General features: G+C 43.4%; 1 protein-coding gene across 2 annotated transcripts in view; it reads left to right on the top strand.

Annotated features, from left to right (window-relative positions):
* Positions 1-24,823, top strand: part of ARHGAP6 (Rho GTPase activating protein 6) — a 570,653-nt gene that overhangs the window by 253,891 nt on the left and 291,939 nt on the right. Inside the window, exon 1 of one of the 2 annotated variants that reach the window (XM_090063818.1) lies at positions 20,101-20,299. The exons of the other annotated variant lie outside the window; for it this stretch is intronic. Within the exon in view, the coding sequence (XP_089919944.1) occupies positions 20,255-20,299 (45 nt within the window). The 5' untranslated portion in view covers positions 20,101-20,254. Of the gene's footprint in view, positions 1-20,100; positions 20,300-24,823 lie in introns of those variants that run through there. 2 annotated transcript variants of the gene reach the window in all.

Raw genomic sequence — 24,823 nt, forward strand, 5'->3', positions numbered from 1 at the left:
ATTGGCGTAAGAGCATACACAAAGGGAGTTAATGTGGTGCAGTTGACATATTGTGAAGCCCCTCCCTCCTTTATTTTGTGACAGGTATTCCATGCCAACATTCACAAGACCAAATATAAGACAGCAGTACAGGAGATGGTCCATTTGAGGAATGTAGATGACAGGAAGAAGAGAGGAGGATATGTCTGAAGTGGTGGTAGGTTTTAAGGAGAGATTCAAAAGGGAGAGAGTTAAATGGAGTTGGGAATAGGGGTAGTGCAGACCAGTTAAAAGGAAATGCTTCCCTAAATAGATGAAAACTAATAAATATGAAATGTGCTAAATGGCTTTTTTTTGTGCTTATGATTAATATTTTTTTAGAAAACAAAAAAAAAAACTTTCTCAAACTAAATGAATCCTCTGACTATTTACCTCAGGCTTATAGAAATAGCTCACATGACAAGTCTGGTTCCATAAACTCCAACTGAGCAGTCTGGATCTTCAGCATTCAATTTGAAAGCTGTCTGAAAATATGTAACAAACTGTCTAATCTGTATCAGGTTTGGTAATCTTGCCATCTTTGCCTGTAAAAGGAACAGATAATATTATGAACAAATACAATAAGCAGGAGATGGAGAATACTGGTATTTTTTCAGCATTTAGCGTTTTAACATGCTGTTTGTTTAATTCTACCAGTAGTGAAATGCTATTTGAAGACCAATCACATAAGAGTGAGTGCTGTGAAAATTCTAGTTCTGGATATTTTATTTTAGATATACTGTATTCCTTTTACTTAAGTTTTTCATCTGTGGTCTCAAAATAGTTTCTTGATTGACATAAATAAAAAGAAAACATTCACGACAATTGGTCCGGAGCTGTATTTTGTTTAATGTTGATCAAATATCTGCTTTCTGTATGTTTTACTAACAGATGGACAGATGAACCTGTTATAGACCATGCTGCATGTCGACAAGAGTACATTACTTTATTTTGCCTTATTGGCAATTTGAGATCTTAAAAAAATAATGTAGAGGTTACTCTCATTCTGTATTGCTATCCTTGGAATGCTCTTGGATTTTCATTAACTCTGTCACCACAAAAGATACCAAGGATGGAGGCAGACCTTCTAGACAGGGACGCTAAACATCTGAGACCACAAAAGTGTAAACAGCTTAAATTCTTTGTATTGAGATGAAATAACTACTTTTTCTTAACACTTTGTGATGTTCTCTGCATTTGTGGCTTCTTGGTCTAAATGAAGGTGAATGGGTGGATAGTTTGCAAGTGCCTTAAAACTTACAGCTGTTGCATGAAGCAGCTGTCTTGAAATGCTACAGCTAGAGAATATAAGCTTCAATATAAACAGCACAGCTCTCGAGAGTCAACTTGGCAATATGTTCTCTGTATTCTGGCATTGCTTATGAACACAAATTATATACAGGACCATTTCCAAGACTTTCCCCTTGAACTTTTCAATCAAAGGAGAAGGAAGAAAAAGAAAAAAAGACTGCATGGTTTTATTTCACTAATGCAGTACTTCAGCTTTATGCCTGTGAATCTTTGCACAAATCAGTGGAATAAAATCATTGTTAAACTGGGGTAACTCTGGGTGAATCTTTGATTTCTTAGGTCCAATCTAATCACAAAAGTTATTGCTTTAATTATACCAATATGGTTAAAGCATTACACCTTTGCTTCAGCTACTTGGAAGGAGTTTAAGGCAAATAAGAGGCAGGCACTCATCCCAGAATACAGTGGAATTATTTAGGAATAGTTGTTGAACTTTAAATTTATATTCTACCTTAATATAAAAATATTTTCCAAGTGTAAACAAGTCCTAACACAAGGGAAACCTCTTCCCTCTCTCTTCCCCCCTCACAAGACTCCTAGGCCTTCAACCAACATAGTTATACTGTTAACAAAAAAACCAAGCCTTCTCAAATGAATCATAATTTCACATTTGCATTCCTTTTTTAATCACCTTTTCAACAATGCTTCCACTCAAGGCTCTAGTTTCCAGGTAGCGGTGAGAACTAGAATCCTAAACACTTGATGATATATCCTTTCACTGCAATGGAGTGGAAAGCAGTGCTTAGCACTCACATAAAATAATATCTCAGCTGAACACATCTTCTCTGGATCTGGGTGAAATCTGTGGGCGTAAAGTGGCCATCTTCCTGGAACATTGGTCAGGTGTGATGCAGCTTTCATGCATTGGCATAGTGACTGTTGTAGAGCAGCGCTTCTCAAAGTGGTGGTCCACAAACCGGCCACCAGTCACTGGTCCGCGGTGAGTTGCCAAGAAAGAAATATATTTTCAGAAGCATAACATTGATATGTTATAGCGCCACAATTCGTACGTTCCAACACTCCAGGAGACGTCACATCGTGCGAGGTGAGGAAAGAGAAAGCAGCAGCCAGTTGCACATTTGTGTAGTGCTGTTACACGCAGTTGCTGCCACTGGCTGAACTGGGCACCGGTCCCTGGCCCACTGGAACACATCAGATAGTTTGAGAAGCACTGCTGTAGAGGACAGTGAAAGGGCTACAAATATAAGTGATATGTGTGTGTGTACACTGAATGTTTTTAATAAAATAGTATTAGTTTATTAAATAAGATTTCTGGAATACTGTATTTCGTTGTAGTAGCTGGACAAGTAAGTTAGGCAATTTTTTAGTTTTTGCTGTTGAAATACGTAGGGAAACATAATGCAGTTGTGACAAATGAAAATGTTTAGAAGTTCATGGCATTTTAGATTGGATTTGCACATGTTCTTGAAGGTTACAAATAGGAACATTTCTATAATTGAATATGAATATCATTTTATGCCGTAACTCATCTACTGTGAAATCCTTTCATGCGTTAGTATGTCTTGACCCAAACCCAACACCCTCCTGACTACTGTGGTCTTACAGAGGCCCCAGAGGTTAAAACAATAGATTTCTTTCCATATGTGACCCACTTCCTTGATATCATGCTTTCCTGCTTGACAAGCATGACATGACATTTAGAAACAGAAACAGTTATTGTTAGTAACCTAAACTATATAACATTGAAACAGTCATGTCAACAACACTGTCTGCCATCACTTACACATAAGGCAGTTCCATTGATGTTGATAGCAATGTGGGGAAATTTGAGCCTGTGATTATTTATTAACAATATGGGAGTTAGTTCTCCAACCCTACCTTGTGTAAATAGTTCTCCCTCATGAGTATCATCTCACAAAATTCGGGGGGGGGGGGGGGGGGGGGCTACTGAAATAAGTTGGGCCGAATAGTTCAATAACATGGATCAAGGCTGTTTTGCTGGTGGTCCGTGGGCTGCATGTGGCCTGTGAGGGTGCGTCCAGACGACTGCGCACGTGCCTCTTGCCCACCTCAAATCCCTTTGAGGCAGGGCAAGAGGCACGCGCGGGAATGAAAAAACGTTCCCTGCACTGTAAGTTTGCAGCACAACGAGAAAATTAGATCCCTGGATATCCCACAGGGGGCCAGGGGACCCACCCCTTTTGAGTAGCCCCCCCACAAGGTCCTCCACACCCACAGTCCCCCCAGCAATTAGCTCACACCTACCTGGCTGGGTGGCAGAGGGGACTCGAGGGTGGCAGGACTTGGCTGGGCCTGGCACAAGGTCCCCACATGCTGTGCTGGGTCCTGCTGCTAGGGGCCCAGCCCAGCCAGGCAGCAGACAGGCCCCAGGACCCAGCTGAGCCTGGCATGTGGTTCCCATGTGCCGTGCTGGGTCCTGCCACCATGATTCGGCCTGGCTGGGCGGCAGAGGCCCCAGGGCCAGCAAGACCTGCTGTGCCAGGTCCTGCTGCCATGGCTCAGAGCGCCCCATTCCCACTGCTGCTTCTAAAGGTAACTTATAGGCCTTGGGTGGGGTGGGGCTGGGGCCTTCCAGGTTGCCTGTGGCCCTGTGGGGGATAGGGGCTATGGCCCTCCAGGGGATTGTGGAAAAACATGGATTTTGGGGTACTTTTAAAAATGGATTTATGATGCTGCTGCAGCAGTCCAGATGGGACAAGGGGTAGTGTCCCCAGGTACCAAATTGGCTGGACCTCAGAAGCTCCTTAGAGCTAGTAGCCCTGAGCTGCTTGCCAGGGCAGCTTTTTGTATGGATGGGGCCAGGACAGGGCAGCTTTTTATACTGCTGGAAACAGCACAGGTGCTGGCCCCGGGCTCTAGCTCCCCCTGGCTGCAGATCTGGGAGGTGCCAGGCAGGGTTATTTTGCCCCAAGTGGCATAATTTGCTCCACGACAAAGTCCAAGTCTGAGCACATATGCTGAGGCAAAAAGTCCTGGCTCAAATTTGCACTGCTTCTATTTGAGCTGCTGCAGGTGCATGTGCCTGCACATGTGGACATGGCCTGAGAGGTTACGTTGCAGCCCCTGGGCCCCTGCCCAGCTGTTGTTCCATGATCATTGCAATGACAGCTGGATTCATGGGGCTCCCACTACCTACTGCAGCTGCTGTTTCCTGCCCTTGCCCCAGGGGCCAGGCCAGCATGGCATAGTGTGGAGCGCTCAGGGTGAATCCGAGCTGTGCAATGTGTGGGGGAACTGGAGCCAGGTTACTCTGTTTACGTCCTTGTTTGGCACTTTTTCTAGGCACAGGGTTTCTGTCTTTTACCCTTTCATGGCCTGTGTGGTCCTCAGGAACTCTGTTGTTTCTTCTGATGTCACGGTTGCTTAAACACACACTTTTCCCAAGTGCACTTTCCTTGCAGGCACTCTAAGTACAGTTTTCGTCTCTAGGGAAATGGGGTTATTGAAATTACAATGCACAGACTTTGCAAAGATTTGTAACACAATCATTCTTTGCTTTAGGTAGCAAATGAAATATATATAACTAAAACAGTGGTATAGCACTGTACCTTTTATCTTAACTTCTATCATGTCCATGTTCCCTCCTTTCCACATATGGCAGTGAAGGGAAGGCGGCATAAGGCAGGACCAAAAGCAGCATAGCTTTATTAGCACAGCACAAAGCACAGGCTAATTATCTCTGTGGTGGGCTCATTAGCTTGGGCACAGCTCTGTGCTTGCTTTCCATTCCATAGTTAGCATGTGCTGAGCGAGCTCAGGTTTTGCTCACGGCTATCTCAGAATATCTTTGCACTTATCCATGAAGCCTTTTCTCTTCCGACCCCACCATTCGCTGGCCTTCTGCTTTCCAGTCCCTTTTGTCAGGTGACCTCCCCCCATCAAACTACACAGTAGGTGATCCTTTGTTTATTTCAGACTTGACGAACTTGTCTGACCTGGGCAACTTGTTCGATCCCTGTGTCTATGGCTGTTCTTTTTACCTGGAGAATCACTGAAGTAAGGACCTTTCATTATTAGCCAAATTCTGGGTTCTTCTATTCTCCCCTCCATTTAGTTGTTCCTAAATTTCAGCATTTGAGCTAGCAGGTTCCTTTTATCTGGAGTTTCTTTTACTTGGGGAATCACTAAAGTAATGATCCTTCTTTATTAGCCTTGTACCATGCGCAAGAATTTATCCTGAAGCCTCCTGTGTGTGTTAGTTTACTATACGGGCATAGTATAATACAGGAGAAAAGGCAAATAAGCTTCACATTAAGCAAGAGTTCCAGTCTGAGAGGCATGCACAAAGAGTTCTCAGTATATAATGGACTTCAGAAACTGAACGTAGATCTTCAGAGGAAGTCAAACTGAGAGCAACGGGAGTTGTGTGGTCTGAGGATGCCATGATGTTTTGTCATCGCAGAAAAAGAAGTAATGCTACAAGGAAATAAAACAACCAAATGCTCAGTAACTGGACCCACACAATGTATGGTTAAATCTTTGCAACTAAAGGAAGAATGGAATTTTTAGAAGTCATTAATAATACTCCTGGTAGGATGTGTTCACTTGAAAATACCAATTTTCTGAACCAAAATGTTTTGTTCGGAATCTTTTTGAGTTCAGTGAATGTTTACGAAAGCCAAAACAGACTTGCCTTCCTGGTGGACTGCTCCCCCTTTGGGGATTCTAGAAGCTGTGATTGCAGTTCTAGGGAAGTTCCCCAGTAGGAGTGTCCAGGGGTCAGAAACCCTGGAAGCTCTGAGTCCTCAGCTCTGGAGCAATCTACTCAGTGGGTCTGGCTGGAGTCAGAGACCCACAACTTCCATGTTCTGTGGTCATGGAGCGGAGTGGTCTGCCTGATGGGAATTTAGGACCTGCAGTTTTGGCCAGGCCCTCGGGGCTTCCATATCGCCAAAGCCAGGACACGGAGCCTGAAAGTGTTGAGGTGAGTACACAGAATGCTTGGCTCTGGGGTGGTCTGTATGGCAAGGTTGACTGGGAGCCATATATCCTGGGAGACTTCTTGTCATTGTCAGAAAAAAGACATGTCTTGTTTCTAAAAAGAAATTTTAAAGATTCAAAACTAATTTTGAGTTCACAGGAGATTCTGCCAAAAAATTGGTTTAGGTCTCATTCAGAGCAAAACCAAATTTTGAAAATAATAAAATATCCGGTGGACTGGCAAGCCTGATTTTCAGTTGGTTCTGTTTAACACCAGGAGTGATATTCTGAATCTAATTTGCAGTTAATTTCTAGACTATGAGGAGTACATTTCAGTTGTTTTACATGATTCCAAACTTTCTCACCATCTCAGTAATGTGATATTTACAGCCATTGCACATGCAGCATATAACTTATTAAACAATAACATCATTTTAGTGGGTAGTTTGCAAAAGGAATAAGATTATTGTTGGTCACAAGAGGCATTCTTTTGTTTATTACTTGAAGCACTTATTATTACTTTATAAAATATTTTATGAATTGCAAGACTATGTCAACAATTATTTTTGTATAGAACTTTCTACAGGCAAGTACTGCTTTTATTTTGTGGATGGTATTATATTTATAATTAATCTTGAATAAACATACTAAATAAAAAGACTAAAAAAAACCAAGTACTATACAAGTCTCCACATGAGTCTAGCTGCTTCCCTAAATATCAGTACTTTCAGTGTCCCAAGATATTATTAATCAGATAGTCATTCCACATGTTCAGAGAGGGTCATACATTTCTAGCAAGCTGAAGTTTTTATTTTATTATTTTTTGTTATCTATTTGCAATGTCTTGAACAATCAGAAAATCATGCTTCCCTTCTCAGTTCTCCAAAAAAAAAAATGTAGGTAATATGTTTATCAGAATGAAGGCCTGTATCCACATCTATACTTCATTAGACTAAGCTAAAGGTGAGAGGAGGCAATCAGGGATATAAATATACAGTGAAGCTGTTGTTTTCTAGGGGCCTATAGCAGTGGTTGACAATCTAAATTCCATGGGTTGAATATGGCCTGTAAAAGAGGTCAAGTCCAGCTCACAAAGGTCCCATCTAGCATAGGGGATTGGTGGCACAGAGTTGTACTGTATTACTCATCCTCTCTTAACCCCCCCGAACCTGCTGCTCTGCCAGGTCTGCACTTACCCTTGCTGGAAAGAGTTTGCTGACCAGTGGAGAGGGTAAGCAGAGGGACTTGACTACTCCTCCAGAGAGAAGAGCTATGTGGCCTGCACCTGGGACTGGGTGCAACAGGCAACCTGTCCTGGCAACAGTCGCTGACCGCGGATCTAGAGGAAAGAATTAACTCGTTAACAGAGGAGTCTCATTTCTACAAATGAAATATTGCTGAAAATAGTGGATTGTGTTTCCAAATCCCATAGGCTGTTTTAAAAAACCCCCTAAATATTACCACTTAGCATCAGCAACCATTTTGCTGACATATACAGTGTGCAGTTTTATTCTGTTTTTTTGTTTGCTTATTTTTCCAGCTCACTCAAATGCTGAATTTTTAGGAACAACTAAGTTGAGGGAAGCATAGGAGAAAAATCCAAAAAGAAAATGAGGAGAGATGTGAATCTGCCAGCCTTATTCCTCCTGTACAGTACTTAACTCCATGGGAAGTCCCATTCACTTCAATTAGATTTTTGCATACTGTACAAAGATAACAAATTTGGGTGCAATATTTGCATTGGGGCCTATTCATGAGTTATGAGTCCAGTTGACAATGTAGATTGTGTCTGCGTGCATATGCAAATTTTTACTGTCAAATTTTATCAGCTGTTTAAGAGAAAAGGAAGTATTTTACAAATCTTCACTGAAAAGATATTGATTGACTTAGAATTAAAACATGAACTTGAGATTTTGTGAATGGACTATACTACTGCTAAAGGCCATTATATTTCTGAAAATCATTTCCTTAAATATTCCAGAAACAAAAGAACCAAATACACAATGCATGCTCATCATCCTTGCTTACTTTTAGCGTTTCTTTTTGGTTCTTAATAATTGAATGAATGGTAACGGCATATAGGATACAATCTAAGTTATGGTGAGAATTTAAAGTAGAGACTACATGCTTATGCTTCATTGCCTTGGGAGGTAGTTTTAGCACAGGACTGCCCAACTGGCTGCCCATGGGCCACTAATGGCCCATGAGGGATTAAATTGCTTATCTGGGCTACTGCTCATCCACTGCTTCTGCTGCAACAGCAACCAGAGTCTCCAGGCTCCCCGTTCCTTTTCAAGCTCCCTCTTCCTGCCCCTGCTCCAGGGGGCAGGACAGCATACCAGTTCAGGGAGCTGGGGGTAGGGGTGCAGCGAGATGTGGGGAGAGTCTCAGGCACATAGTGCAGTGGTAGAGGGGAAGTTGCAGGTGTGCAGTGTAGCGGGGAAGGGTCACAGACATGCAGTTCAGCGGTGGTGGTGTGGGGTGGTATCTGTGGGGTGTGCAGCCTGGTGGGTTCTCCTTGGTGCAGCCTGCAGACAATGTTCCCTCTAAGATTTAGTAATCCATGAGCAAACCTGGCTGGGAGTGCGTGGGTATTGCAGTGTGAATGACCCTCCTGCAACAGGCTGGTTTGAGGCGGGTGGTGAGTGGCTGAACGCAAAGCCGGCAGCGGTGGGAGCACCAATGCCCTCTTGCTATGGCACTGGGCATTCCCTGCAGGTGTCTGGGGGCCATTCCCCCCTACTGTCCTGCCCCCTGTTGGTATGCCAATGTGTGCGCGTGGCATTAAAAAGTTATTGCATGGCATGATTTTTTATTGTGTGTGGCCATGCATGCATCCAGCTTAGAGGGAATGCTGCTTGTGGGTGATGTGGCTCTCAACTGCTTAGCAGTTGGACAGCCCTGATTCAGCAGTTTTAATTTAAAGATTTCATAGTGACATCCCACCAATTCTGGGGCAGGGAACATTTTACAAACAGCTGGCAACGTGGGGTAACTTAACTTTTTATTGAAATATGAGTCTGTCAAATGACATTTCTTTTGTCAACCTGCCAATGGCAATTTTTATCATCACATGGAAGATACATTTGCATGGCAGTGGGTAACAGTCCTATTGTATGGAAAATATGGGGAGATAGTTATTTCACCCTATATTTTTGCATCAAATATTGATGCCTATGGTCCCTTTAAGTTCAGTAGGCCAGGAATTCACCTCTTGCATCTTTATATGCTGGCTGTTCTCTGTGTTCTTACAGGCAGTTTATTATCTTCCTAGTCTATCTGTATTTGGCCCTCATGTAGACGTGCAAAAATTACCAGGTGCTCCACGCCCAGCATGGTAACAGACTCAAGCTTGAGGAAGCATTGGAGATTTCTTCCTTTTTATTTGCCTGGAGAGGACAGTCCTGTCTGTTCCTTGTACTGGACAGCAGAACCTGTGCAGTGCTGAAATAGGTTGTGCCTCTGGAGATGTGTCCACCACATCAAATTACAAGCAGCTTTATACTTCTCTTGGAAAAGTATTGTGATCAAATCTTTAATTTGTATTTTATTAATTAAATATACCTCTAGTTTGGTCTCCAGGGATGAGATGAGTTACTTCAAGCACCTCCAGGGATAAGATAACCCTGCATTACATATTCTAATTGTTCTTAGTGCTGGTTAATATAGTACATGTCTCCTGAGAACTAGAAGGACCCACCAATGCATTTCCATAGGATGTGATTACATAAAATAGGATCATTGTGCTGGTAGACTGCTGTCTGATTGCATCCCCTGAGGGGTTAATGTGACCACTGGGCTCCCACCTAGCCACCACTGCCTCCTTGCTCTGACTGCAGCAGTAGCAGAGGTCTCTGGGATTCCACTCCTTCTATTTCTTGCTCTCACTGTGGGGGGCAGCGTGGGACAGGGCAGAACAGTACACAGTGCTGGTGGAGTCCACAGCTGGGTGCTGTGAGTATGGGCCAGGACACAGTGCAGTGGAGGCAGGGGATACGCCCATACAGCACGATGTAGTGGTGGGAAAGGGACACTCATGTAGCAGAGTGCAGCAGTGGTGGGGGGATGCATGGACAGAGTCGGTGAAGCCAGTAAGGTGTGCAGTCCCTACTCAGCTATGTAGAGACAGCCAGAAAGCCCAAGGCTGAACTGATTAAATCTTCGCAGGTTCGTCTAAGCTGCATAGATTGAACCGATAAGCAAGTGAACTTTGGATTTAACTTGAATCTGGATGGGATCTGGAACAGAAGTTCAATAAACCAATTTAACCTGAATCAGTTAAGTCTGATACTACATCCATCCAGGTTTATTTGAAACCAGTTTTGGCCATTTGAAAGCAGTTTATGTGGACTGAACTTCTTTTATGTTACAGATTTGAACCTGTTTTCTATAACTTATACTAGTTTATGTGTAATTTCTGTTCCTAGCCCTAAGTGTGGCCACTGGCTACTTAGCAGTTGGAGAGCCCTGGTATTAAGAGATATAGGTATTAACAGCATGTTGAAAGAGATTGTTTTTCTGCAGTATGTTACTCATAAACATTGATCTCTGAAGTTAGTTAACTAACTTGTATCTTTGCAGCTTTATTTCTGAGTTGCATGGCCATTGTGGTTTTTCTCTCTCTCTCTTTTGGGGAATAAATATGTATTGTAACTGACTGTATGAATGACTGGCTAGAATGAAAACATGGCAGTTTCCCGAGGAGGAAATGTGCTGCCAGTATTGCTCTTGGGCACTATCCAGGAGCTTCAGAAAGTGCTCCTTCCCACCTTCCCAGATGGAGTTCTTTGAAGCCACAAGTATTAGAGTGAAAGGATCATACAGAGTAAAAATGACTTCTAACATTTAAACTTGCCCTGTGTCTGTCACTGGAGGACAGCAAAGGGCTTTTTATAGGTGAGCTTGTCTCTTATATAGAAAGAGAATGAAGATATTGAGGTTAGTCATCCATTTCAGTGAGATCTAGCGGTGGAACCCAGGTCTCCTGACTCTCAATTAGTTCACTAAATATTAAACCTTAATCCGTCCTGCATTAGAAAGAAAAGACATGTTTAAAATTACACTGTTTGCTGTGGTACAATAATACCGCCTGAGTCATGACCTGGAGTAGTCATGTACCTTACACAGTGGGGCAATGGAGGAAGGTGAGCTTGATTATCTCAGAAGTGTTCAGTCACGTCTCCACAATTTCACAACTGCTTGCTGGCTGCAAATGTCTGATTGGTAAGCTTCTGGTTAAGTGCGTTAGTACTGGGACAACACAGAGAAACAGTAAAAAAAAAATCTTGTATTGCTAATTATCAGCACTCAAAACTCAATTAGTTACTTGAATTACTCACTGATTTCCCAAGCCGCAATCACACAACTCTTGTTCAGTCTTCACTGCTGTTGTCAACACTAGAGTCAACTACAGTGAAGGGTAGAAAGAAGTGAAGGTTGTAATGATGTGCTCATATATTTTATGGTTATAAAGTGTATGCTGCAGATTGACCCAGGGAAACAACTGTAATGGAATCAAGGAAGTATGAACAGATATAAAGACACAGAATGTCACATACCATGGAAATGATTTAAAAATAATTATTTCACATTTTCCAGTTACAATGAGTTTAGTTCTACGTTTTTTCTTGTTTATTGGGCTATTTTGAAGTGCATCTGTAAGACTCTACCATTCCTTCTCCATATGAAGTCATAAGGAGAATTTGCCACATCAGCTAACAAGGCTGCAGGCTGCCAGTGAATATCCTATGTAAGATAGTAAGTAAGTGTAAAAGGAGACCTGGAAGAAACAGTGAAGAATCAGAAAAGAAGAACTGTACAAACAGGAAGGGAAAGACCAGCAAAAATCCAACTGCTGCTGCTACAAAACTTTTATCATTCCTTCTTAGCAGGTAAATGGATTTTGCCAACCACAAAAATGATTTTGCTGCCAGAAAATTGGATTAAGCCATGGCCTGTGATGTAAAACTTTCTGATGTAAGCAGCAGTAGTCATGAAACATGTATCTGGTGAGGGGGCTGTGGGTGCTCGACCACCTGGGCGACAGCGATCATTGTCTGCTGAAATTCACCATCCAGCGCAAGGTGGCAAAGGCCTGCAGCAAGGCAGCGGCCCTAGATTTCAGAAGGGCAGACTTCAATGAGCTATGGAGAATAGTCGGGGAGGCACTGAGGTCCCGGAGGGGAGGGGAGCCAGGTGTCCAAGAAGAGTGGTCGTTCCTTAAGGAGACGATCCTCCAAGCCCAAAGGGAGGTAATCCCAACACGGATCAAAGGGAGCAGGAGGACGCAAAAGCCCCATGGCTCACCAAAAGCATCTGAGAATGTCTTCTAGCTAAAAGGGAGGTGCACACCCAATTGAAGGGAGGGGCCATCACCAGGGAGGGCTATACAGCAGTTGCTTATGGTTGTAAGGGGCGGTCAGGAAGGCCAAGGTGGAGGTGGAACTGGGACTAGCTACCAAGATCAAGGACAACAAGAAGTCCTTTTTTAAATACATAGGGAGTAAAAAGAAGGTACTGGGTAATGTGGGGCCCCTGAAAGACACATTAGGAAATGTGGTCGTCGCACTAGACGACACAGCTAACCTATTTAATGACTTCTTTGCCTCCATTTTCTTGAGCAGGGACCGGATCAGCCACCCCCCTTCTGGGCCCCCCTCAGGCCCCAGGGGAGGCACACCTAGGCCAAGGGTCAGTGAGGATCTAGTCAGGGAACTTCTGGAGGGACTGGATGTATTCAAATCAGCTGGTCCGGATGATCTCCACCCTAGAGTGCTGAGGTCATTGCGGGACCCCTGGCATGGTTTTACAAGCACTCATGGTGCTCTCATGTGGTGCTGGAGGACTGGAAGAGGGCCAATGTGGTTCCCATCTTCAAAAAAAGGGAGGAAGGAGGACCCAGGAAACTATAGTCTAGTTACTCTTACCTCGATCCTGGGTAAGCTTTTTTAAGAGAATTATCCTGGCGCATGCCCTTGAGGGGCCAGCAGGGGAGATTATGCTTAGGGGCAACCAACATGGGTTCATTAGAGGCAGGTCGTGTCAGACCAACCTAGTGGCCTTCTACGACCAGGTCACCAAATCCTTAGATGTAGGGGTAGCAGTGGACATAGTCTTTCTGGACTTTAGGAAGGCCTTTGGCACCGTCTCTTACCCCGTTCTCATTAAAAAACTGGGGGACTGTAGTGTTGACACCTACACAGTCAGATGAGTCGCCAACTGGCTGGAGGGCCGCACCCTGAGAGTGGTGGTGGATGGGTCATTTTCGACCTGGAGGGACGTGGGCAGTGGGGTCCCACAGGGCTCAGTCCTTGGCTCTGCACTGTTCAACATCTTCATCAGTGACTTGAACAAGGGGGTAAAAAGCACCCTGTTCAAATTTGCTGATGACACTAAGATGTTGGGGGAAGTGGGCACACTAGAAGGAAGGAATAGGCTACAATCGGACCTAGACAGGTTACGGGGGGAGGAGGGGTGGACAAGAATAGGATGGGATTCAACACTGACAAGTGCAAGATGATGCACCTGGGGAGGAAGAACCAGAACCATACCTACAGGCTGGGGAACTCCCTTCTCGTCAGTACAGAGGCAGAAAAGGGTCTTGGAGTCATCATTGATGCCAAGATGAACATGGGCCAGCAGTGTGGGGAGGCAGTCAGGAAGGCCAACCGTACCATATCATGTATCCACAGATGCATCTCGAGCAGGTCCAAGGAGGTGATCCCCCCCCTCTACGCAGCACTGGTCAGGCTGCAGCTGGAGTACTGTGTCCAGTTCTGGGCACCGCACTTCAGGAGGGATGTGGAAAACATGGAGAGGTCTACAGGAGAGCCACTTTCTGGCTCTGCTGCCCCCTTGCATGATAAAGGAGCAGCAAGGCAGGCCCTACGAGGAGAGGTTAAGGGACCTGAACCTGCTCAGCCTCCACAAGAGAAGGCTGAGGGGGGATCCAGTGGCCTGTTACAAACTAGTCAGAGGGGACCAGCAGGCACCAGGGAAGTCCCTGTTCCCCCAAGCACTATTTGTGACTAGAAATAACGGTCACAAGCTGGAAGAGGGTAAATTCAGATTAGACATTAGAAGACACTACTTCACTGTCAGGGCAGCTAGGATCTGGAACCAACTTCCAAGGGAAGTGGTGCTGGCTCCTACCTTGGGGGTCTTTAAGACAAGGCTAGACAATCATCTTGCTGGTGTCATTTGACCCCAGTACTCTTTCCTGCCCCTGGCAGGGCGTTGGACTTGATGATCTGCTCAGGTCCCTTCCGACCCTACTAACTATGAAACTATCTTTTAAAAAAATATTAGTTACACAAGGACCTCAAGAACTGAGAATTTCTGATAATTTTAGTTCTCCAAACTTCTGAATTGTAACAAAAGATTTTTATTTTTCTTACAAAACCCCTTTAAACATACTCCAAGTGCTTTTTTTTATGAAATATACTATTTCTTTTGCATCATGGGGACTTAAAAATGAGAGAGAAGAAAGATATGCTAGCAAACTCATATCTGTTTCCCCTTCAGACTTATATGTTAAGAGCCTGCTGTTTTTTTTTCCTTCAAGGCACTACTCTTTCATAAGTGCCTCTATTACCTTTAGTGGGACACCTCTCTTTCTCCCTCTTCTATATACCCTCACTCCTGTCCTGTTTCCTTACTCTTCTCCAGGCTTCCTTTGTCCAGGGTCCTTCATTTCCCTTCATTAGTCTTGTTCTCTTGTACAGCTTCTAGCTTTTTGACTCTTTTTGTTTTGGAAGGACTCCTGAAACCGTCATCCTCAGTTTGCTTACTCTTACTTATAAGGTATCTCATTTCCTTTTTCATCTGACCAGTGTAATAAGTTACTACCTCATGCTCCCATTTTTACTTGTAATGTCTGAGGACAGCCATGTTAGAAGGCTCTCCAAGTTCTGATATTCTGATTTTTACTGGCTTCTGGCTGCAAAATATTTTATTTTCTGCCAGTAAAATAAAAGGGGAACCAACTGAAGGTCAGGGACAATGCCATTATGTGGTTTGTCCCCAGAGGAAATCAGTTGTTTATAATAAACAAATGAACAACTAAGTAACAGAACTTCAGAAGTATTTCCTTCATCTTTTCTGAGAAGGAAATATTTTTTAGAAGAACCACCCTACTCAACTGTTTTTTCAGACTGACTGGAGGTCCTGGTGATTAGAAATGTTGAGAGACATTTCCCCCTCCCTTTAACTGCTCTCAGTCTCATCCAGATATCCCCTATATATACCTCACTTCCCCAAAAGGGCAATGAATATCATTTAAGCAAAGAGTGAACAGTTCCTTTTTGGGCAAATATGGAAGTGTTACTGTCTGTCAAAAAAGGTGTTGATAACCATCTTCATAATCACAGCATGTAGCCTTTCCTTAAGGTCATTTTAAATATGATAATTTTTAAGGGGAATGATCTAAAATGAATATTGAACATAACCTCTAAAGCAGTGGTCTCCAAAGTGGGGTGCGCAAGACGATCCATTGGGGTGTGGGAAGAAAATATTAGAACTTCTATTTCTATTTCTATAAATATACATATATTGGGGGTGCGTCTCAAAAATTTTTTACTGATAGGGGTGTGTGATCAAAAAGGTTTGGAGACCACTGCTCTAGAGCACAGAAAAAGCACTAACAGAATAGACTTAGTTTTTGTAGCCCTATTTTGAGTTATTTTACAAAATGACTTTCTATTAAAAAAAATCATACTTTACAAGATTATTCCATTCACAAGTTCTGTCAGGTTTATGCATAGTAGAGTGCTGTAATAATCTGCCCTGATTTACTGTCAATTCCATTTATTCCACATAATCCCATGGCAAAATGGCATGTTATGTCACAGATACCACTGTGGGAGAGTTGTCTTTCCGGCCTTAGCTTGCTGTCCTTTTTTTTCAGGCACAAATAAAACATCAATATTCACAGAGAAACGAAGAGGAAAAATAAATTCTCTCTGAAAGGATCCTGCTTTCTCTTCCTGTTTGTAAACGTCTAGCATGCTATCAAAACTGAACAGAAATATTTGGGTAAAAAATTCCTGTGCCTTTTCAGTGTCATACCTGTCACTTCAAATCCAATGCCTCATCCACTTTCATGTCGTAAGACCGCTGCTAATGATATCAGAGGTCAAATGACACGATAAATCAGAAGTCATTAATTAAATAGATACCTTCACAATTTCTTTCACATTGGGTGAATGTACAGACTGTTCACCCAATACATGTTATAAATCTGAAAGAACTGTGAATACAGAGTGAAAGAATGAGTATCCTGGGTTGCAAACTCTGAGTCAGACCCCATAATCATGAGATTTAAAAAAAAAAAACAGATTTAAGAAGAGATTGTTTTGAGCATTTAGGATGCACTTTGGTCTCATTTTGGCTTGTTCTCAGACACCATGATAATTAGAAACTTTTTTTTTTTAAGGAGAGCTGAGATATTCCCAAGCCACTTAATTTTAGAGTACAGAGATTTATGTAAAACACTAAATATTGCAAGACTTATACAAAACATGAGAATTGGCAACACTGAGTATTTGATTAGTCATTTTCCATTTCATGATTACGAGAGGAAAAAAATAACTGTGATTATTAACTCTTTATCACCATCCTCTAAAGTCCTATATGGCTGTCTGCAAGGAGATACTTGGGAAACTTAGGATGCAGAACTTGTGGTAGGGGTGATATCTGTTATTAGACCAAGTAGATTTTTGCAAAAAAATGTTTTTAATTGCAAGCTTTCGGGCACAAGCACCCTTCTTCATGTACAGGAGAAAAGATTGTAAAAGTTCTCCTAGGTAGAAATGGAAGTTCATGTTTCATAGGAAAGTTAAAGGTGTGGTACAATCGCCTGCTTGGAACAGTTCATTTTATGTAGGTTAGGCTCAGAGAAAAGTTGGAATAGTCAGTTTTACCTCAAAGTTATTTGGTGGCAAGCAGGATGTAGTCGTATTTCCTTCTGGTTATGTTTCATATTTCACAGAACAGTAAATGACAGAATGTTCTTCTAGGCAGGTATGTGGTGATTTTTTCTTATGTGGCGATTTTTTGTGTGGTTACTCTTCATTAACCAATGGTCTGAATTAAAACTGGACCAGGTAAATTGAACTAAATTAAAACACTTGTGTGGACAGCCGCATGCAGAATGAGAAGCTGAAAGTAGGGCAGGGGGTGGCACTTTACGCCAAAAGCAGAGGAGCAGTTTAATGTAATGCTGTTTGCTCTAGGAGATGACTTGTATCAAAACACAGAGGGTACAGTTATTTGTACAGGGGGATTAAATAACAACTGGAACTACCCACCATTGTTTGGAGGCAAAGTGTTACTTTGGATAATTCACAGGTACTTAATGTGGGACAATCAACCTATCCCTCTGTACAGTATGATTCTGCTAGATAAAATGCTCAAATCCAATCTAGCCAGCTGTCTGTATTTAGCCTTAGAGCAGGGATTCTCAAGCAGGGTGCCACCACACCCTAGGGTGCCTTGAGATCCTTTCAAGGCTGCAGTGGAGTGACATATAGCTTTAACACTGTTAGGTTTGCAAAACATGATTCATCAGATAAACCCAATTTTCAAATAATAATGCCTAGCTGTGGTCTTTCTACAGCAGGCGGAAAAAAACTACCCTATTATTTTTTATAGTAAAAAAAGAGTGAAAGAGTGATAACTAACAGCTGCGAGAGGCAGGGGTTTCGTAGGGTATTTTGCATTGGACTGAATTACTACTTCATTGTGGGGCTCAGATGTTCATTGCACCAACTTATTATTTCATTGTATGGCTTTTCTCTCTGAGGGAAAGATGTGATTGTGGTCCTGGATTTTGTTGAGAATTTCACTGTTGACTTTCCTCCTGAAACAGTGAATGTAATAGTCCAGTGTCTGGTAACGTTCACTGGGAAGTATCCGGTTCCATGTTTTATTGTTGTTGGGGGGGGGCGTTCAGTTGTGGCAGGAGGGGTTGTTAGAGGAGATGGTGTCGTGGTTGTGGAAGTATTCTTTCAGCTGAAGTCTGTGAAAGAGATCACCCTAAGAAATCTTTCATCATTTCTGGACCATCATGGCTGCAGCATAAGAACATAAGAATTGCTATTTCCTGGGTCAGACTGGAGCTCCATCTTTCCCACTATACTGTGTCACAGTGGCAGAGGGGGGATGCTGAAAGGGACAGTGAACAGGGTCTGACCAGGGTCTTTTTCCACAGGTCCTCCCTCACTTGCAACCTCTAGCATTTAAAGTCTGGGAAATAAGTTCTAATTCAGAGGCTGTATCCCTAACTCCCATGCTCAATAGTTACTCATGCCCCTTTCTTCCAACAATATGTCCAGTCCTGTTTTAAATCAGATTAAATTTTCAGTGGGCCCATCTACATGTTCATTCATGCTCTTTTCCTAATGCGCATTAAATTTACTACCTTCATGGATGGTGAGGTACTAGAAAAAGGCGCATTAGCCTATTTTAACACATGTTAGCAAGAGTGGGCTTTTTTGCAACACTTTAATGCACATTAAAATAGGCTAATGCTCATTAAAGCGTACATGTAGACATGCCTAGTTTCCACAACATCTTGAGGCTATGAGTTCTACACTTTAATTACACGCTGTGTGAAAAGGAACTTCCTTGTGTTAGTTTTAAATTTACTACCTACTAGTTTCATTTGATGTCTTGTGAAAGACAGTAAGTAATAAACCCCGACTGACTTTCTCTTTGCCATTTAGTATTTTGTACACCCTCATCATGCCCTCCCTCTCTCCCCCAACTCTTAAGTGCTAAAAGGAAGAGCTGGCATTTTTCTGAGGGCTGCCTCCAGTCTCTGCAGGGGTGCCTCCAGTGTGAAAAACACAGAGAACCGGTGCTGTAGAGACTATCTGGAGTAGAGAGCTCACGCCTCCCTAAAGCAGTTCAGTCTCTCTGGCTGAAAAACAAGAGGCCTGGTTTAATCTAGGGCTGACTGTCTCAGGTTGTGACTGGCATCAAATGCGGGCCTGTCATTTACATACCCCAGGGGAATGGCAATGAGGGGGCTTCACTTTACTTCAGCACTTGTGGCCCTGTTACAGTCTGCTGTACTTTCTTTCAACTTTGCAATAAGACTTGAATGTCCTGGGGGCGAACTGGGTGGTTGCTCCACATGCATTGAAAGCAGGGCAAGGAGAGGGTGCGTGTTTGTCGTCTGTGTGTATATGCGTGTGTGTGTAATGAAAGTGGGGCAAGGAGTGTGTGATTGTCTCTCCTTGGAATTCCTTTGTCTGGGAAGTGTGTGTGTGCGTGTGTGTATGTGTATGCACCTCCTTATGTAGGTGTAGCTTCACATGTGTATGCACATATGTACAGAATGTGGAGCAGTGTGTGTGTGTCGCTTTCCCTGGGATCTCTTCCTCTGGGAAGGGTGTGTGTGTGTGTGTGTGTGTGTGTGTGTGTGTCATCATGTCCCTACGATCTCTTCCTTTGGGAAGAGGTGTGTGTCTTCTTAGGATCTATCTCTTCATCTGGGAAGGGGAAGACCATGTCTTCCTTTGGGAAGTGTGTGTGTGTGTGTGTGTGTGTGTGTGTGTGTGTGTGTGTGTGCGCGCGCGCGCGCGTGTGTGCGTACACATCTCCTTATGTAGGTGTAGCTTCACATGTGTGTGCTTACGTGTACTGAAATTGCGGCAACGGTGTGTGCGTGTCTCCCCCTGGGATCTTTTCCTCTGGGAAGAGGGGTGTGTGTGTATCTCCCTGGGATCGCCTCCTCCGGGAAGCAGGCGGCGGTGGAGGGGCCCGAGGGGCAACCCCCCCGGGCAGCGCAGGGTGCGCGGGGCAGTGCCGGGGCCAGGCGGGCGGCGCTCCCACCCCTCGGCCCCGCCCCGCCCCGCCCCGCCCCGCTCCGCTGCCTCGGGGTGGCGGCGCAGCACTGCCCTGCCCTGCCCTGCCCCGGGGACGTCCCGCTGCGGGGCCGAGGCGCTGCAAAGCCGCGGGCGGGGATGGTGCGGCCGGCGGCCCCGCTGCAGCCGTGAGGGGCGCGCGGCGTGGCCCGACCATGGGCGACCCGGGGCTGCGCCACAAGCCGGCGCTGGGCTACGCGGTGAGTGCGCGGGCGGGGGGGGGGGCGCTGCCCCGCGGGGTCTGCGCGCCTGTGTGTGCCCCTCTGAGGGTGTGCGCGCGTCTGCCTCTGTGTGCTTGTGTATCTGTGCCTCTGTGCGTGTGTGTACCCCTCTCTGTGCGTGCCTCTGCATCTGTGTGTCCCTGTGTGTGTGTCTCCCTGCGTGTGTGGGTGTGTGTTGCTGTGTCCCTGTGTGTTTGTGTATGTGTCACTGTGCGCCTGTATATTTGTGCGTGTATGTCACTGTGTGTTTGTGTATGCGTGTGTCCCTGTATATTTGTGCGTGTCCCTGTGTCCCTGTGTGTTTGTGTATGGGTGTGTGCCCCTGTGTGTGTGCCACTATGTCCTTGTGGGTTTGTGTGTGTGTGTCTGTCCCTGTCTGTGTGTGTCACTGGGTCCTTGTGCATTTGTGCGTCTGTGTCTGCAGGCAGGATGCCCCCCCAGGTAGGGCAGTGCAGGGGCCGGGTTCACCAGTAGGTTGGGATGGGGAGGCAAGCAGCAGGGCAATGCCTGAACCATCCCAGCAAGCCAGCCTGCAGCCCCTCTTCTGCCTTCATCCCACTCTGACCCCTTGGCCCAGCAGGCTGGAAGCCCAGAAAGAGGCTTAGGGTCCAGGAACCACTGGGGGGGGGGGAGGGGGGAAGAATGAAGGTCACTTGCCTGGGAGGCTGGGAAGGCTTCAATCCCTTGTCAGGGGAATGGGCTGCAAAAGAAAAAGGTCCATTTGGTAGCAGTCTGGGGCCAGGATCTCCTGGTATCCCCCCAGGCTTCATCTCTGTCTAGTCCCACCCCCATTCCCCATCCCCCAACCAGGCCTATATATGATAGGACTGGAGTTTGTCAGCACTTGTATTTCCTGCCAAGAATAAAGCACAGGGAAAGGCAGAGCTTAGAGCTGTTGCCAACGTTACCTCAAGCAAAACTTGGGGGCATCCAAACCCCAAGTCTCCAGGCTTGGGCATGCACGTAGGACACCTGCCAAAGGATTTGGAAGTATCTGAAGCCCCAGACTAAAAAGCGTGGGGTGGAGGATCCTTGCCGGTAGTAGGGCCACTTAAGGTTTTTAAATAATTCAGAGGATTCGGAACTGATCTGGCTAATTTGAACAAGGCACACAATATTTTCCTTCAAAAAAAAATAATGTCACCTCTAGCAAGGCAGCATGAGAGTGATGTAGCCAGGAGGGTCCATAAATGATCCATGAAGGAAGGATTTCTCAAGGGGATCTTTTTGACTGAGACCTGAGGAAGAATGTCTTGCTTTGGAAGCTCGTCTAACTGTATCCCAGCTACATGGGGCATCTCTTTTTAGCAGACCAACCAAGAGATCCTTGGTTCTAGAAATGAAACCAGCAGAAAACATCACCTTGGGATTTGGTTCTGAGAACTGCACCTTACTAGGAACCATGATGCGAGGTGCCAAATAAGCACCTGCCTAGACTAGAGTGCTGAAAATATTTTCTTTGGGCAGTAGGCTGCATGATGGACAACACATTTTTTCCTTGGGGGAAGGAGTGGTATGGGACGATTCCTGATATGAATAAAAGGGAATTTAAAGATTAAAGATTTGAATATTAAATTTTAGCTTAAGAAAGCTGACTGCTTTCTGTGGCATAAACTGAGGTGTATTACAGGGTGCACAAACTTTAACAGGTTAACTTCTTTTTGTAAGGCAATCCCTATAACACGGATGTCCTTGCATAAAAATACATTAAAAAAGGGATGGGGATGAGGATGAGAGAGAGGGAGATTCCCCAATAAATTGAAGAGAGACAGATTTCTCAACAGGTTGAATGGACAACAAGCAGAATCACCAGTGCCGGAGATATTTTCAATAACTGATTTCTTTGCAGCTTCTCAGGCACTTTATGTGATAAAACCACATTGTATTATTTAGATCACAAGAACTCAGCTGCTGAGAAACCACTTTCTTTTTACTAGCCTTATTAGGAGCATTTTGTCTGTCTTGGGCAAAAGAAAAAGTAACCCTCTCCACTCCCAAAGTCGTATGATGTTAGAATGATTAAAAACCCAGTAGGCTTGATGTGTCTCATGTATGCTGATGTTAAATCAGGAAAAGTTCCACTGAAACTAATAAAATTGCATGGTTGTGGTGGATCAGAATTAAACCTACAGCATATATCAGTGCTGGAATTCAATTGCAAGGACTACAAAGGATGTTTATTTTTATCTTTCAATCTGGTGTTTGGTCATAAGGTGCATTGTGGCACTACCTTGAAGTGTCAGTGTTCTTCCTCCACTTTATTTCAGCACTTGTCATACTATTATTTCTTTGCTGTACTTCCTGGAAACATCACATTTTAAAATCTTGAGTATTTGCAACTTTTTGCTGTTTCATACCTTTATACTCTGGTTGAGGTGTTGAAGATCTTTTCATACCCACTCAACCACAGATGTTAGTACACTGGGCTACTGTAATAAAGAAGACTTAAAAGGCTGGTATTGATTATCTAAAATATGCATGTAGAAGCAGCCAGCCCTTTATAGTATATGTGCCTAGTGCTAATAAATTCACTGCATTGTTTGCAACTGTGAGTGAATGAATAGGAGGCTGTTCTTTTAGTAGGGCAATTGCTCCACTGGAATTTGGGCATATGATAGACTCATAAAAGTTGTCACACTTGCTCTGTAAACTTTTATCACTTCCTGTGATTTATGATTTATTTATGATGTACATTTAGTCTACCATCAAACTACCAGCTTCAACCACATTATTTTTTCTCTTATCTGACTACCCATTCACCTTTGTGTGGACAGCCAGCAACAGATAATATATCAAATTCAAGCTAATTCTCTCTTAGTACGAAGTTCAGTTCTGCAGTTGTTGCTGATCTTGAAACTTGCTTCTTTGCATATTAGATGAGCGTTAACAAAACCTTTGCAATGCTTCTTGTTTAAAATCCTAAAATGTAATTGAACTGCATTATCAATATAAAAATATAGATAAATACTAGTTAATGCAAGATTTAGGTCCTGAGGCAAAAAAGTGTGTCCGTGTCACTCTGAGTCTGTGATCATTTCCTTTGAAATAGTCTACTCGCTGGCTTAAAGTTCAAGTGCGTGCTTAAGTTAAAGCATATATTTTGTTGGATTGGAGCCTAAGCCTTGAATGTGACTTATTACTTGAAAGCAATTTATTTATTAATATTTATAGTTTTCAATAATTATGTGGCTTTAATTAAAATAAGTTTTTTTGATGATTGTGATGTCTATGTAACAAAAATGTTGTTACAGTTTTTAACCACAAGTAATAGATTATTACAGTAAGTAAACAATGTTATTTGGGGTTTTGATTAGGGCTGGTGAATTAACTGATCCTTTGGGGCAGGGGTGTGGGGAAGGAATGAACTAACATATAGAATATTACTTTTTTTTAAGTGTTTATGGCAAATTTTGAAACATAGCATTGCTAGTATCCATAAAGAGTGAGGTTTAGTGACTTTTTACCTGAAACTAACTTTGGAAGACAAGTTGGACTACCTTCTGAGATGACTGGGCCATCAGTCGCACCCATCGAAGTCAGTGTGCATTTTGCCATTGACTTCAATGAAAGTGGGACTGCCAAATGTTTCATTTCACAGCCCCACTTTGAATTAAGTGATAGAGTCACTAAAATCATGTCAAGAAGCTAACAGTTTATTCTTTTCAGCCAGTTGGAATGTCTTTTGATTTTGAAACTGATTCTAAACATAGCTAATTAAAAATATTGAAAATTTCTTATCAGGATGGAGTTTTCTTCTGACACTCTGTCCAACTCTTCTTTTTTAAGTTTTTCTTGGTATTCCCCCTAGTTTTGTCATTTGAACAATCCCAAATAACCTCTTTCCCTTTGTAGTGTCTTTGTAATAATGTGAATACTTGTACACCATTATCATGTATCATCCCAACAACCTGTCACCTAGCCAAGCAGTACACTATAATTCCTTTCTGCCTAAACCAGTCTCTGTACCCTATTAAATGTCCCTTGATGTGCTGAATTCCTTCTAATTCATTAGCATCTTTCTTGTATTGTGGTGTCTGAGGGCAGTTTTACTATGTCAAAAGAAAGAGGGATGATCACTTTTTGGGTCTGTGATATGAGAGAGCTTCTTCATTCCTGAATTTATGTGTACTTTTTAAGTCTTGATGGTATCTTTTTACAAATTCCACAACTTCATATTTTTTAATTTAAATGCTCATTAGTAGTTTTATAACATTTTACCTTTGTATTTTGAAAGGGCCATTATCAACTTGCAATCTAATCAGTTAAGAAACAATATAAAAATAGTGTTAGGCACACCTTCCCTTTCCCTCCCCTTTTTCTTTGCTTTTTTTAAGTCTGTGGTATGGTGTCATAGCTGTACTTTTTAGTTTGCCAGGGCAGGAAGTGGTTAATTGGCTGAGAGAGAGGTTTTGAAGTCAGCCTTGACCTGAAACATCTGCCAGAAGTGTAGAATGTGGAGAGAGGAGCTGACTTCACCAGAAAATTCCTCTTCTTTAACAACCA

The sequence above is a fragment of the Crocodylus siamensis genome, chromosome 1 (genome assembly GCF_052110815.1).
Source record: "Crocodylus siamensis isolate JL-2025a chromosome 1, ASM5211081v1, whole genome shotgun sequence".
NCBI lineage: Eukaryota > Metazoa > Chordata > Crocodylia > Crocodylidae > Crocodylus > Crocodylus siamensis.